The sequence below is a fragment of the Sceloporus occidentalis genome, unplaced genomic scaffold (genome assembly GCF_023333645.1).
Source record: "Sceloporus occidentalis isolate IW3139 unplaced genomic scaffold, rSceOcc1.0.p SCAF_195, whole genome shotgun sequence".
Lineage (NCBI taxonomy): Eukaryota > Metazoa > Chordata > Lepidosauria > Squamata > Phrynosomatidae > Sceloporus > Sceloporus occidentalis.
Genome location: NW_028317175.1, coordinates 1,437,444 through 1,452,645, shown reverse-complemented (window position 1 = coordinate 1,452,645; position 15,202 = coordinate 1,437,444). Strand labels below are relative to the sequence as shown.

At 39.6% G+C, this 15,202-nt stretch overlaps 2 protein-coding genes across 4 annotated transcripts in view; one reads left to right on the top strand and one right to left on the bottom strand.

Moving 5' to 3' along the window:
* Positions 1–3,707, top strand: part of LOC149278309 (myosin-11-like) — a 39,118-nt gene extending 35,411 nt beyond the window's left edge. For all 3 annotated transcript variants that reach the window (XM_089502122.1, XM_089502120.1, XM_089502121.1), the window contains one exon: positions 3,566–3,707. In XM_089502122.1, coding sequence (XP_089358248.1) covers positions 3,566–3,707 — 142 coding nt within the window. The remainder of the gene's footprint in view (positions 1–3,565) is intronic.
* A 2,835-nt stretch (positions 3,708–6,542) lies between these two features.
* LOC149278308 (nuclear distribution protein nudE homolog 1-like) lies at positions 6,543–11,975 on the bottom strand. The gene is made up of 8 exons (XM_089502127.1): positions 11,890–11,975; positions 11,648–11,801; positions 9,820–9,968; positions 9,235–9,371; positions 8,614–8,787; positions 7,766–7,857; positions 7,314–7,465; positions 6,543–6,636 (listed from the first exon to the last, which is right to left on the bottom strand). The coding sequence occupies exons 1-8, from the start codon at positions 11,973–11,975 to the stop codon at positions 6,543–6,545; spliced, it is 1,038 nt and encodes a 345-aa protein (XP_089358253.1).
* Positions 11,976–15,202: the final 3,227 nt, after the last annotated feature.

Here is a 15,202-nt window from a genome sequence, read left to right as displayed (position 1 = left end):
AAGGATTTATGTCAAAAGAAAACATATAAAAGATTGTAATGTAATAGATAAGATTTTTTTCCCTTTTTTCTTTTTGCTGGACCTCTTTTTGAAAGACCTTCAGGTCAAGCTTAGCTTTAAAATGTTTCTTGACCTTATGCTGGACTATTCCTTTATTTATTTTTTAAATACCACAATAAGAACTAATCTAATTGTAGGCTCTCAAGCCCCGATAATTATTAAATAAACCCAAACTGGCTGCAGCTTTTTTTGCCGACAATGAAAATATTAACACCACTTAAGGAGAGGTTCTACATAGTCTGCTAAATTTAATAGTTTATTAAATATATGGAGGATATTTTTTGCTGTACTGAATGCTCAAGCCCTTCCCAAGAATAATTCCTTTATTACGTAAAATTTTCCCTTACTCATATTGTTTAGGGAATGCTTCATTGTCATGTGACACAAAACAAGGCACCGATAGGCTGTTGCTTTTTTCTATTGCGATTTTACGTGAACCTTTTTTTAAACGTTTAGTGGAAATAATATAGTCTGCAAACATTTATTTGCTTAACGTGCTAGAGAGGACATTCATGTTTTGTCTAAATGGAGCAATGCCGTTGCATTCTTGACGTGTAAACAGCTGATCTCTGCATTGGGCAATGATTTGTTGCAGTGCTATATATATATATATATATATATATATATAAAACATCCAAAAATAGTTACAGGGACTTCTTTAAATAATCACTCCAGAAACTGCAGTTTTCCAATCAATTTCTAATCATGTGCAATTGTTAATTTTGGACATTGTATATATATATATATATATATATATATATATATATATATATAAATGGAATAAAAAGGGGTAGGTAGACAGCACCGCAATAAGACCAGCAGCAACTTGCTGCGACAGTCCTACAGATACTTGATCCCAATCAGGAGAACTCAAATTGATCAGAAATACATAGTGAATATTAGTTTGTGATAAAAATGGCTAAAAATGAACGGGGAAGGGGGGGCACTCTTCGAATGGGTGAATTTCTGAGTTTCTGTCAGCATAACGTCAGCGGATAGAAACCACCAAATTTCCACCCACTTGTTATTGTGTCAGCCAGACTCGTACATATAAATATAAATATGTTACATATTGCTGTGCATGCTGCCACTTTTAAACGCCTGAGCCTGGTTTGTGAAACATCCATGTCTATTTTTTGGGAACCAATCTGTTGCTGACTGTGCATTTGTTGGCACTTGGACCAACGGTACACCGGACACTTTGGCAACAGATTGGCCATATCAGAAGACAATCATAACTTGCCCAGAGTTCCTCCATTGAGGTTTATGATATCTGCTAGGTTGGTATGAGGTTATCGTATTATTGTGAGTAAAGTATAACAGCTTCAGAATCTTTTTGTTTCAGAGGGACACAGGATACATCGCAGTGACTAAGCAGGTACCAATGCCTTCAATTTTGCAGCTACCCTGTTCTCCTAAATATATCCATTTTCTCCCTCTACCTTGTTAAAGCAGCATTGTATGCGTTACGTTCTATTTGGCTCATCCTCTGTAGTTCTTTAGAATAGTTGTAATTTGCGAGTCCGATGTAAAGTAGAACGTCTACTATTGGAGTTTCCAAATTATGCAACAAAAAAAGATACATTCAAAGTTCATAAACATGCAATGCTTCTTTAAATTCACACATTTCCTGCAAAATCTGAAGGCTTGGGCATCGTGTATTAATAATGATAATTAAAAAAAAACTACCAAAGAAAATATTAATGAGAAAAAAAAACTAACATTCTCCACCTTCCCAAATACATCAAACAGAAAACACTTAACTAACTTGACCTTACACATAACAACTGTTCCGTCATGATAATACGCATGAAAATGTGCATGTAATTATGACATCGTTTAGGGACGGAGAACTGTTTAAGAATAAATAGGCAGGCAAATATTAGCAAATATCCCATGGTGCAGAGCTCAGTGACTTTCAATATAGCAGTCAACTCAGCTTGCCAAATTGTAGACCTTAGAGAGCTACCCTAGCTGAGTGCGGTTATCACAAAGTGGAAACCGAGTTCCAGACTGCCTCTGGAAGCAACCTTATTGTAAGAACTTTTAATTCAGAGCTCTGTGAAATGTGATTACACTGCCGAGAAGTCACAGATGAGCCCAAGATCACCCTGCACTATGCCAAGAGTCAGGCGGCATTTTGTAAAGCACCACCTAGTTGGACTCTGGAAGAGCAGAAACGTGTTGTTCGTTGGGCTACCAGATGCCCAAGTTTTGGTTTGGCGAAGGCCAATAAATCTCTCCCTGTCTGACTGCATAAGGACCACTGTAAAGTTCAGTAAGAGAGGCTGTGTTTTCATGGTTTAGACTATGTTCCTTAGTCCCACTGAGGGAATATCTAAAGACTACAGCATGTGATGATATTTAGACAATTCTGTTCTTCCAACTTGGAGGCAGCAGTTTGAAGAGAGCCCTTTCCTATTTCAGTAGGACCGTGTCTACACGCACGGCGTGAGGACCGTACAAATGGTTTGTCTGAGATTGGGGCGACCACAACTGTGAGCCAGGCCTAATCCTCAACATCATTGCTCAACTTCACTAATGCTCTTGTTGCTAAATGAAAGCAATGTCCTAACATCTGGTGGAAAGCCTTTCAAGAAAAGCAGAGACTGTTATAGCAGCAATCCAAAGTCGTTTCTTCATATGATACAATGTATTGCAAGCTTACAGCTAAGAGTCAAATAGCCCAGATTCACATGACTCAAGAAGATTCTACCATTACAAGGGGAATAACATTGCATTTTATTAACTGCATCAGAAACATCTTTGCATGGTCTACCCAGTAACGCCAATACTATGTGTAAGAACAGCATGCGGTATACGGTACCTTCAAGAGGTAATCCTATGATTTCAGAATGAGGTATAATCCACCGTCAATCTGAAAGCATTTGCTTAACACTAATCCACGTCTGTGCCTTTTCCTTCATTCTAGGATTACAATTCCATGACTTTTTATCTTTCCATGTATTACTGTTAGTGGGACAAGTATTTAAAAGGACCCATTGTCAGGCAATAAAAATGATTGTTTTACTGATTACGGGTGGCCAGTAAACACGGATAAGCACTACCGTGTCTCTATATCCAATGCCAATGAAATGATTTAACTCCACTGCAATACAAACAGAATTTCAAAGCATTTGGCCCATTTGGTCTTCCCATTATTTCTCCTGTAAAGACTCAAATTTTAATCGGTCCTTGGTCTTGTTTTAAATATGCCTTTCTTCCAGGATAAATTTACCAGTGTTCACGCGTATTACTGTATATTTAATGTGTAAGCAGATATAGATCTTCAAACTGTGACTCCCCTACACTCAGTCAGTATATGTTATAGCTTATCAGTGAAAGAATCACTCTGAAACCGATAGCCTGGCACCTTTAAAAATTATAATTAACACTCACCGGGTCAAAATCCAACATTTTCCTAAAACCTCCGGGCCCTGTATTGACTAACACCTTAATACACTGCCCTGCGTATGTATTCAAATTATTGTTTACCCTTCTCTAGACGGGGTAATGAACCATCATCTTTTCCAACTGCCCGACGATCTGCCGGGGGAAGAAGAGCCGTAGATAACGCAGCAGATGGGTCAGAAGAGGACGCCGAAACACGGGACTCAGATTACAACGGAACAAAAGCTAGCGATTAGTTTCTACTTCTTGTCACATCACCTACCTTTGGACTTTTTCACTTGTAGAAATTAAATTATCCTCTTCAGTTCCAGAGAAGCCTGTAACAAAGTGTTGCAAGCTATTCTGGTAAAGAAGGGAATAGTTTACAATGCACCTGCATCCCAATGGCCCCAACAACAACAGTCCAAGACACAGAACACAAAGATTTTCAAAAGAAAGATCACAGACCTGGGCCTTGATAAACCAGTATTCTCATCACAAAATGAATAAGGCTGAAACATAACGGTGATAACGTACACGCAGCACACGGACCGTCTGTGTTATTTCATAATACTTTCATGATTTTGGAAAAAGCGTTCTCCTTCCCTTCCGGCTTACGCTCCAATAAATTAAAGCCGCTCTCCCCGTGTGCCATCACCATTTCTTGATTTTTTGTTTTTCTTTAAGTCACTGAAGATTTTTTTTTTTTTAACTTGATACACAAAGTGCCTTTCTGATCACCGGTATTAATTATATTTGTTAATAAAGCCAATGTATTCCACAGTTTACTACTGCACCCTGATTGTGCTGAAGCCACCGTCACTAAGAAATTGATAAAGCACGAGTAGTTTTATAATATTGGCCTTCTGTCTCAGCTACACATTTTCTAAGGGTATGATGAAAGCCGATATTTGAAGATTTCCTCTGGTTTAGAAGTTGTGGAATCTTGAGCAAACCAGTTGTTACTAACCTATATTTAATGAATAAAAAATCGGCTTCTTTAATAAAGTATAATTTAATCGCAACTTACCCGTGTTGTTTATAAGGCAAATTAAATTGAGTTGAAGAAATATAGATTTGTTTTATTTGTGAGATGAAAACTTTTGCATTCTTTTGACCCTGAAAGCTTTAAAAATACATTTTATTGTTAGAAGTTCTAATTTACAATTACCAATAAACTAATATAATTCTACCATTTACTGGATTAAGTAGATTTTTTTTTTATTCACAATGTACTTTAACAGAAACTATATTAACGTGACAATCCAGCCAACAAGTGCACTTTACTGCATATTATATCTAAGTGGTCCCTTTAAATTTCTGTGGGGTCCCTGCTGGAAATGCATTCAGGGGGTTCTGCGGAATCCCCTATATGCCATTTTCCCTACTCACCAGATACTAGCAGTGCAGGAGATGTGATATACTAGCCGGCAGTAATCTCTAATTCGGGCTCTGCAAATGCTCCCGGTGGGGGGTCTAATGACAACGGTATGAATGGAAAGCACTTGATTTCCTTAGACGTGGCCAATGAGAGGCATGAAATGTCAGACCACAGAGAAGGAACTCATCTGCAGCTCTGGACCTGCAGCTTCATCTTAAAGCACCTGCAGAGTACTTTTGTCCGACAGTACATTGAACCTATCTTTGCTGCTTCAAGACAGTCGAGCTGCCTTCTGAATTCATTGCTCATTGGACTAATCAGTGAAAGCTTAATTCTGATGGAAAGCACTTCATACAATGTGTATGCACTCCACATAAATACACATGTATTTAGATAAAACTAATAAACTGTACATGTCTCTGTCATTAAAATGATCCACCCCAAACCCCTTCCCAAATGAATCCTCCTTATTCCCATCATGACATGACACGTCCAGCTGCACACTGCGTGAGCATAGACACATTTTATTGTTAGAAATTATAAATTACAACAACCAGTAGAGAAATAGAATTCTACCATTTAGAGGATTAAGCAGATTTTGTATTCACAATGTATATTAAACAATATTTGTAAAATAATTAAATCCCAAAAGAAAAGAGAGACTATTGAAAAGAAAGACCCAAGACTTTTTGAAATCGACGGATTGGTTTTGCTGCAATTACATCGTAACTATTTGTCCATGAATAAAAGAATCAGGTAAACTAGATGAAACAGTTATCAGTATTGTTGAGATTCATGTTTCTCAAACTTAAGTACCAAGTAATGACCAGTAGCATTTAAGTACTCCTTTTTCCAAATTAAAATAATTTTGACATATTTATATATACACACACACATACATACATACATACACACATACATAGATACACACACACACACACACACACCCCCATGCATCATTGGGACAGTGAAAAACAAAACTATATTTAGATGCTATTAAAGCAACAGTAAAATAAGAGGTGCTGCCCTTGTGCACATTATAATATGCTTTTGTTTGAAATGAAACTCCCACTGTTACAGGAAAGAAATTCAAAGCAATTAACAGTGGCACCAAAAACAACAAATTAACATAACTAGGTATTAATACTAAGAATAAAATGCTATTTTACTCACCCCTGGACCTTCAATTGAACCAAAAGTGGTTAGAACACCACTTACTGGAGGTACAGATGTTGTCTTGTTTCTTAAATTCAAGTAATTCACAGCAGTGTACTATTCACAATTCTGAAACAAGCCAGCATTCTACTTAACATCAGCCCCAAACTTCCATAAGATCATTCAGGGCGCACCTTAAAACCCAGAAACTTCACTGTATCTCATATACTCCGTAATTTGAATCCACATATCTATTTCAAATGTGGACGAACATATTCATGTGAAATCACAATCATTAATCGCGTTGCAGTTAAAATACACAATCACCGCATTTGTAACATAAAACATTTTGAAAGTCACGGCAGGTTTTAAACACAATAACAGGAGCCCTTTAAAACCTTGTGTGATGAGCGAAATGAGCACTAACCCCCCAAAAAAACCTTGTTAGCAAAACGCAAACCTCTTTCTATTTCTTTGTAATATGTCCATGTTCTTGACTAGTGTCGGTGTTAAAAAGCAGTTAAAAGCAAGTTTATAGTCCCGAAGTCTGAAGTTGCTAAAGTATCATCTTGACTACACCTTGAGGCGAGTGCATACCCTGTACCGGCACACTTGGGGGCAATGATCCGAACTCCAAACGTTTAACTAATCTGGAAAAAAGACACAAAAGTATTGGTATTTCTTCCAAAACACACTAACAATTGCTCGTTGCAAATGTTTATTATATTATATATTTATATTATAAATACATGTAAAAAATGCAGGTTCATCTAAAAAAAAAAATGCTGTGTTTCTTTTCCACTCTCTCCAGTAACTATCAAGGGTGATGCAGGTGCCAAACCAAGAATGATGGGACATGTAGTTCGGGTGGCCCTGGCTTTCACTGTTATGTATTAATAGCTTTTGCTGTTAACTTTCATGTTTAAATGGCACTTCCAAAAACTATAATTTTCACTTAAAAAAGCATACACAAGGAACATTTATTATGAGCTTATTTTCCTAACCATGACCTCCCATCCAAGCAATGAGATCATCTGTCATCATAAATAAAATAAAAAAAACATGCTATAGCTGCTATGTTAAATCCCCTTATAGATGTGGACAAAGATAGCCAGTGTGACCATGCATATATGGAAGACGCAAGGATGGGGGGGGGTATTTTATTTCACATGCCTCCTCTTTTGATGATCAATGCAGAATCAGAATGTGGGCTTTAGCCCACAAAGATCTAATCGAACACAGACCACTCAGTAAAAGACAAACAAGGCAACAATGATAAACGTGAAAAACAGTGTTTATTACCAAGCAGGTTGCGTGTAAAACGTACCCTTTTTCCCCTGAAGATACAGCAGGCATGCTCATTCTGTTCCCGCTGCATTCTGTCGCCTTGTTTACACGAGCTGATAATGGTGCGGTCGGTCTGTTGGGGGACTGCTCGTATACAAAGTTCCTGCACGATGCCAGCTTAGACTCCAAGGCCTAGGAGGGAGGTGTGTAAATAATCACTTAAAGGTCAAAAAGGTCTTTCTTGTTCATCATACACATCTCTAAGTGTCCCCTTTAGATTTAGGTAGTTTGCACAGTTTTATCTGTCCATTATGTACAAAACATCTAGAATGAATCTACATTTACACACTTGCATTCCATAATAATGTCAAGAGCGTTACAAACATCTTACATTTGCAGTTAATGTAAATGGTATACAAATTCAAGCTGTACGTGAACATGGTGACTGGGACTGTACCTCCCTTGATGAATTTACAAAGTATCCCTACTTACCCCCACTTTTCTTAGAAGATCCCCCACTATGTTTAGTGCAGATATCCGTGCAGACGGCGTAAGTGGTGTGCCACTGTACCCCGCATCAAAACCTAGAAGAAAAGCCCCGCAAAAATAGATCAGCACAGGTAAGATATTAATGAAACAAGGCTATGGAAATAATAAGAAGAAACAACCTGCCCACAAGTGCTTAAAGGTGACCCGGCTCCTTCTTTGACTTATGCAGAGGACCTCAAATCGGTAGAAGCAACCTCTCGTTGCATATAATTTGAATTCAGTAAATAAAACCGAGACAGACCTAATACTCTTCTGATGCATGGAATTTGAATACTTAAATAAAAAGTGTATAATATAATTTCATTATAATAATAATAATAACAACAAAGTTCACTCCAAACATGGTAACAGTAAATTAAATATATACATATATATTAATAAAAAAAAATAGCTGGAGAAAAAATATATATAAACAAAACTAGGATTACCTCAAGCAATATGGGTACCACAGCCAACATCTTACAATTAGATACAAAAAAGTGCTAGATAATAAACAGAATAATGAATGAGGTATAACCCGTTCAACTAGATACCAAAACCAAGGAGGAAAGAAAGGGTTCAAAGAGCAAAATCCAGATATACCGTAAATGATAATAAAATATAACTTGATTTATAAAGTGAAAAATAAACAAATGAAATGAAACAGTAATGAATACACCCTTCCTTTTAAATGTCAGAAGGATAAGTAATACTGTGATCAAAAAGTTTGGAAGAAAATACAATAATTGAAGTTTGATGTCAGCAATTGATGAGATCAAGTTAACTTAACAAAAACAAGGAGTTCCACTTACTCGTTCTGCATGTCATAGGTGATCCCAGACTAGAAAGAGTTCCTCTGTGAGCCAAAGGTGTTGATGGCGCTGATGTTTGGACTGTACTATCGATTCTACTCGAATTAGGGCTGCCGCATACACTGGATTTGGGTTTTTCTTGCTTCTCCTGCACTGCCAGCTCCTGCCTCAAATCTAGAATTACCAACACAAAAATGTAGAGATTAGAAACATAGAACTGAGGAAACTGCAACTACTCAATGGGGAGGTTACAGAGAATATAGCTGATCTAATCCAAATTTTCCACTTTCATGGTTTATGCTTGGCTGGCCGAGCCTCCGCGGTATTCTGTACTTAGCGCTGTGTTTCTCCTGGGGTAGAGTGCCAAGATACGATGCCAAATCACACAGAGAAGAGAATGACCGCCATGGAGATACGTCCTGGAGACAGGCTGCATTTCAGCTCTGTGTCAGGCCCAGGTCACCTCAACCTAAATTCACCGCTGTATACAAGCACATACTTACACACACAGAGCACCATGCAGAACTCATGTACTACCATGTGACATCATGCACATAGGACTGGGCAATCATTAAACGTTATTTTGCAGATGAAGGTAGATAGCAGTGAGTTCTCTCTCACCCCGAGCTTCATCCTTTAACCTCTGCACAGACACCTGAAGATTTTCCTTCTCATCCAGCTCACTTTCAAGGATTGCGTTCTTCTCTATGGCCTCATTCATGCGCTTCTCGAAATCTTCCAATGACATTATGGTAGCCCTGAGTGAGACAAAATGATAGCCAGTTTACTCCTGACTGTACAAGTGGCAAGTTTCAATTGTTTGATTTAAGATGAGTTATTGTTCTTATTACTTTGTAGGAGGCCTTCCTTTTGAGATCTGTCTATTATTAGGGGTTATCTTTCCTTTTTGGGCACAGCCTTATCTGTTGAGCTACCAGCAAATGCATTTGATATTAAATAAGACCTCTTCTTTGAAGAAATCTTTAAAGCATTTTTCTGCAATCTAGGCAATTAGTAATGTAAAAAACTCTGTTGAGAATGGCAGTAAGTGGAACATCTTCTACGAGAAGTGGTAGAAGTCAATACAATGAAGGAATTTAAACATGTATGGATAGGCATATGGATACCCTGAATATAAAACAAGAACAAAAAGCAGATTAAATTGTCTGCTGTCAAATTGTATTTCTAGATTTGTAAGTATCTAACCTTTTAGCCCTTTCCAGGTCATCATTGGCTTGCTCCAGTTCTCTGATGTATTTCTGCAGCTGGTCCAGGCAAGCTTTTGTTTGTGTGAGCTCCCCTTCCAGAGTGGACATTTGCATGTAATTTGCCGAATGCTGCTTCTCATATTTCTCCTGTTGAGCGAAAATCACAAACCTGCATTTCACTGGTTAACTATAAATAACAAAGTAAAACTAAACCATGTTTTATTAACTTTTCTGATACCCAATAGGAAACCGTCTCTCCCTGGAAGCTAAAGGGTTAAAATACACGTTTGTGTTTCCGTTCGAACCCCTTTGCAAAGTCGTCTATGCCACACTTTGAGAAACATAAAGCTTGCATCGACTTAATGCAGTATGTTAACTCTGCCTCACGACAGATATTAAAATAAGGGAATAAAACGGAATGTGAAATTATTAAGGCTGCCATCTACACCTTTACAAATCCAACTAAAGTCTAAATTATTTTGTGCTAAATTGGTGGCAGCCAACGTCAGAGGGATGAGAGCTTTAGGTAAGTCCATTTACCCGGCTCATGGCTTTAAACGTATCACTCGTGAGGATTATAATGAGGAGACCAGCACAGTTCTCCCAAGCGATTGTCTATTGCCAGCTGACACAAAGGCCCGGCTGCTTTCACTATCAATAAAGCCACTGTCTGAAAACTTCCACTAGTAAAAGAATAAGAGCAATACTGTGTATCACCATAAAGACACAGCGCATTCAACACTGTCCGCTGTAACATCACGAATAGTCATTTCACACACTACACTTCAATCAACATTTATTTCTTTTAATTAAAGATCTGTACCATATATTATATATATATATATATATATATATATATATATATATATATATATATATATATATATATATATATATATATATATATATATATATGCACAACCCTTTTCTTACAGCCTTAAAGAGACCGTGTGTATGTGGGGTATACACAAGTACACAGAAATCCTCATTGTATATAGCTAGCTGTATATTATACACTATGGATAACATGTACCTACATCAGTACAGTCCTAAACTCTCCTAAAAGCAGCTGTAAATACAATCATGACATAGCTCTCAATAGCCCTGGCTTGAATGAGCCCCCTTAACAGTTCACATGAAAGTACTTTGTAAGCACTTTCACACACATTGCTCAATTTTATTAAGAATAAATGTAGTTACTTTAGGGAGAAGCTGCAGCTTTCCACCCTTCTATGGTCCAGGGATTCCCACTGCTTGAAGCAGCCAATAAGTGGCAGAAAAGGGTTGGCACGGAAATCAACGGGATGCGTTCAACGCATGGGCACAGGTGTCCTAACAGATCCCCACCAACCGTCAGTGGTCTAGAAAACTGATGAGAAGTATATAATATGCAAGGAGATGTGTTTGGCCAAACATCTCCTGTGCAAAAACAGTGGGGGGGATGGGCAAATGCATACAAGGAGATTCTGCAGAATAATTCCATGCATTTGCAAGTGGGGGCACCACACCACATCAATGTAAAGGGACCACTCAGCTATAATGTGAATATGACTGCTGGAGTATATAGCATGCAACAACACAAACCCAGGAACGTTAACTTACTTGAGCTGGATAAATTACTGACACAAAGATGCGCGATGTCCAAAGAAAATTTCTATTTGATTTGCTTTAAGTAATAAAGAGAGGAAGGTCGTGTGATAACCAAAGTAAATCTTCTACAAAGGCCAATCGCAGCCATCTTTTGTGAAACCAAACATAACTTTGAAGGACAAACGAAGCTGACACAGAAATGGACAGTCACTTTACAAAAACACCCAGCTCCTGACCTTAATGGACTCTAGCTCCGCACGCAATCGGTTATTTTCAGAGAAAAGGTCTCGGTTCCTGGTCTCCACTTGTTGGAGCTGAGCCTCAAGTTCTGCTTCGTACTCTTGACTGGTCTCTTGAAATTCTTGCAGTGACTCTCGCGCATCCTCTGAACTGTGACGGGTGTGGGGGGGGGGAAACAAATCCCATTTACAATCTGAGCTCAGCACATAATACATAGAAATAACATGAGCAAACCTACCTTTTTCTGTATTCCATAGCCAGACGTTGCCAGTATTCTATTTCTTCTTTGTCAGAAGAAAAAACATTTTTTTCTAAGTCGTCCATTGAGAAATTTGCATCGGACAGCTAGTATATACGTGTACCCAGAAACCTGCAGAGACGGTAATCATTAACCCATCCATGATTCAGAACACATACAACAAAGAATACACTCACGTAGCGCATAGGCAGCCAGTTACTTTTATTGCCCTGTAAAGAACACCTACTCATCATCACAGCTTATTTGGCAGAATACACAAGCCATCGCTCTGTTTGATCTTCCCAGCAAGCACTACAGAAGGATCATCTGCGCATGGGGAGCAGGAGCACTCATTTTTACTGCCACCCCAAAGTCTAACAGCAGTATTGCCTTTACGAGCTACAAACCGGAGAATCCAGATCATGAATCAATTTGGAATTCCCTTTATCAGGTGATAATACTTCTCGCCTTTGTGTGTTTATCGTTGTCAACAATTGAAACATTCATCGCGACATAACATACGCATCACGACAGTGTAAATAAAAACGATTAGTTCCTCTCTAGAATTAAATAGACATCGGGCCCAGAGAAGACAGAGTGGATCACGTTTCATTTTTCTATAAAAGGGATCGCTTGTAGGTAGACTCTTTCTTCTCTGGAACGCAGGGAATGGGGTTTCCGGACACACCATCTATTGTCGGTGTCTGGAAACAAGCGAAGATTGTTTGATCGCTGTTTGCATTACCACACGCAGTCTCTTATATCAATAACTATACAATCTCCAGCGCGATGGTTTCGTTGTCAGGTATTAATGTCACGGCAGAGAGAAGACTCATCAGATACACACAGGATATATATATATATATATATATATACACACGCAAAATGTGACAGCTGATAAACCCACCAAGTCACATCAAATAATATCCTCTATCACAAAACGATCATTCTCTATCAAACACGTATTCCAAAACGAATTAACACAATACTGGGGTTATTAGATGGAGCATTCCACTTATAGCTTAAGACGGGGGGGGGGGGGGGGGGAATCATAGAATAGAGTTTCACATGACAAGTATTACACAGAAAAATAAACTAGTTCTCATTATTTACTTCCATTATATATATATATATATATATATACACATATATATATATATATATATATAGTAAGCCTGCCAGCAGGGCCCTCTTGGCCTCATATATCGGTTTATTTTAGTCTGTCAGTTCCAGTTCTGTCAGACACCTTAAATATATGTATGTAAGAAGCGCTGTGTAATTGGCTGGCCCCATATAAATAAAAGATGATAATACATGTATAATATAGTCATATAAGGAGCCTTGTGCACATACTGTCAACTGGAAGTATACAGAAGGAACATGTGGCTGGGCTCTGGTGCTTAGTGTCATTTTGTCCCGCGAAAAGGGGCCAATTTATCTAACCCCCCACTTCCGAGGCAGCCCTGACCATCCGGAAGGACATTTTTGTTTACCTTACGCCTCACTGACACACGGAGCTCCAGCCCGCCGCGCAACCTCAATCCAATGAACCACTAATTGACCGCCACAACCGAACGGACCGAGAACTGACTCAAACTGAAACTTCCCTGAGCTCCCATTGGCCAGTCTTTGCACGTCACGTCACATTCTTCCATGTGACACAGAGGGCGCGGCCAATACAAACGAACGATACGAAAAACATAGATTTTTTTTTTAATCAGCTTCATTGTCCGCAACGCAGAACACGTTATTACATCCATTGTTTCGCTCTAGATATAGACACTGTAGCAAATACAACGTAATAAAACACACACATAGTGACCTGGATATAACGGTTGTTATAATCTAATTACTAAGGAAACGAAGCCAAGCAAAGAAAAGCCCTCAGCAAAAATGGCCGATCGGCACTTCTGGGCGCACACCCATATGTTTGTATCACGTGACTAAGGCTGGCCAGCAGATTGTTAGGAAAGTACTACGCTCCGCCTATTTCGGTGCAGAGGGTCTGGCGTCACTGGGAGGAGGTGGGAGTAAAGGGGGGCGTGAGACGTAAAAGAAGAAAGGCGTGACTGAGGGGAGCGTTACCCAAACCGGAAGTGTGGAGGGTTAGCGGAGCCTGGGCACAAAGGAGGAAGATGTGAGTGGAGGGAGCGAGAAGAAGGGGGCCAGGTGAGCTGGGTCGCTGTCTTCGGGGTAGACAAGGCCGTGCGGCTGCTTTCAAGTAGCCAAGGTGGAAAGGACACCGCTGGCAGTTACGCGGTACTTAGCCGCCACTGCGGCCCCGGAGCTCAGTCTGCTGGGAAGGTGGACGGCTCAGTCGGTGTGTTATTGCTTATGTTGTTGTATGAGGCTGCCCTGGAGCAGGGCCCCCGGATACCCAGCAGCCGGTTACCTGAGGCGTTATCCTGCGAAGGACTGTCCCTTTAATATAATACATGAAGCAGACATAATACCAAGCGCGACAACTAACGTCAGCTGGAAAGCATCTTGGTGTCGAGCAGAGTTATTCGGGTCAGAGAAGTTCAGTGATGAGGCCTGGAAGTGGGAGACGGATAGGCTTGGTCCTGGTGTTCATACATTCAACCCCAGTGATGTACATAATAAACAATACGTATGTAATATGGCAGCGGAGGGATACGGACTGCGGAGGCCAGAATGTGAAGTTACCATGTTAGGCGGTTCTTTTTGTGCCCTAAAATACTGGAGGTTAGGCCTGACTTCAAAAGTATGCCAACAGACCTTTGGTCAGTAATATTGGCGCGGGGTCAGTACAATGCTAAGGGCTCGGTGAGTCTGAGAGGAGACAGTCTGGGATCAGTTGAGTGATCCGTTTGAGTAAAGTCTGGGCGTGAAACATTAAGAAGTAAGGAGGCAGCGAGGTGCTGGACCATTTTCTTCTAACGTGTCAGGGGTTTGTTTTGGAGATAAGTATGTGTCTGAGCTATAACTGCAGGTGGCGCTGTCTCACTACATACAGTGTAGCTTGGCACTACATCTAGCAGGGGCTCTAAACTATGAGGTTAGGTTATAAGATGTGACCTGATGTCATGTATACTCTGTGTGAAAGTGTTCTGATGCTCACCACCACACCTTTATTCTTATAGACATACATATAGACACTATAGGATCAAAAGCATGGACACCTGGCCATCACACCTATATGTGCTTGTTGGACATTCCATCCCAAAGCCATGGGCACTGTGTTGGAGTTGGTCCTCTCCCTTAGTGGTTATAACCGCTTCCACTCTTCTGGGAAGGCGTCCCACAAGATTTGAGTGTGTTTGAGGGAACTCCTATCCATTCAGCCAAAAGT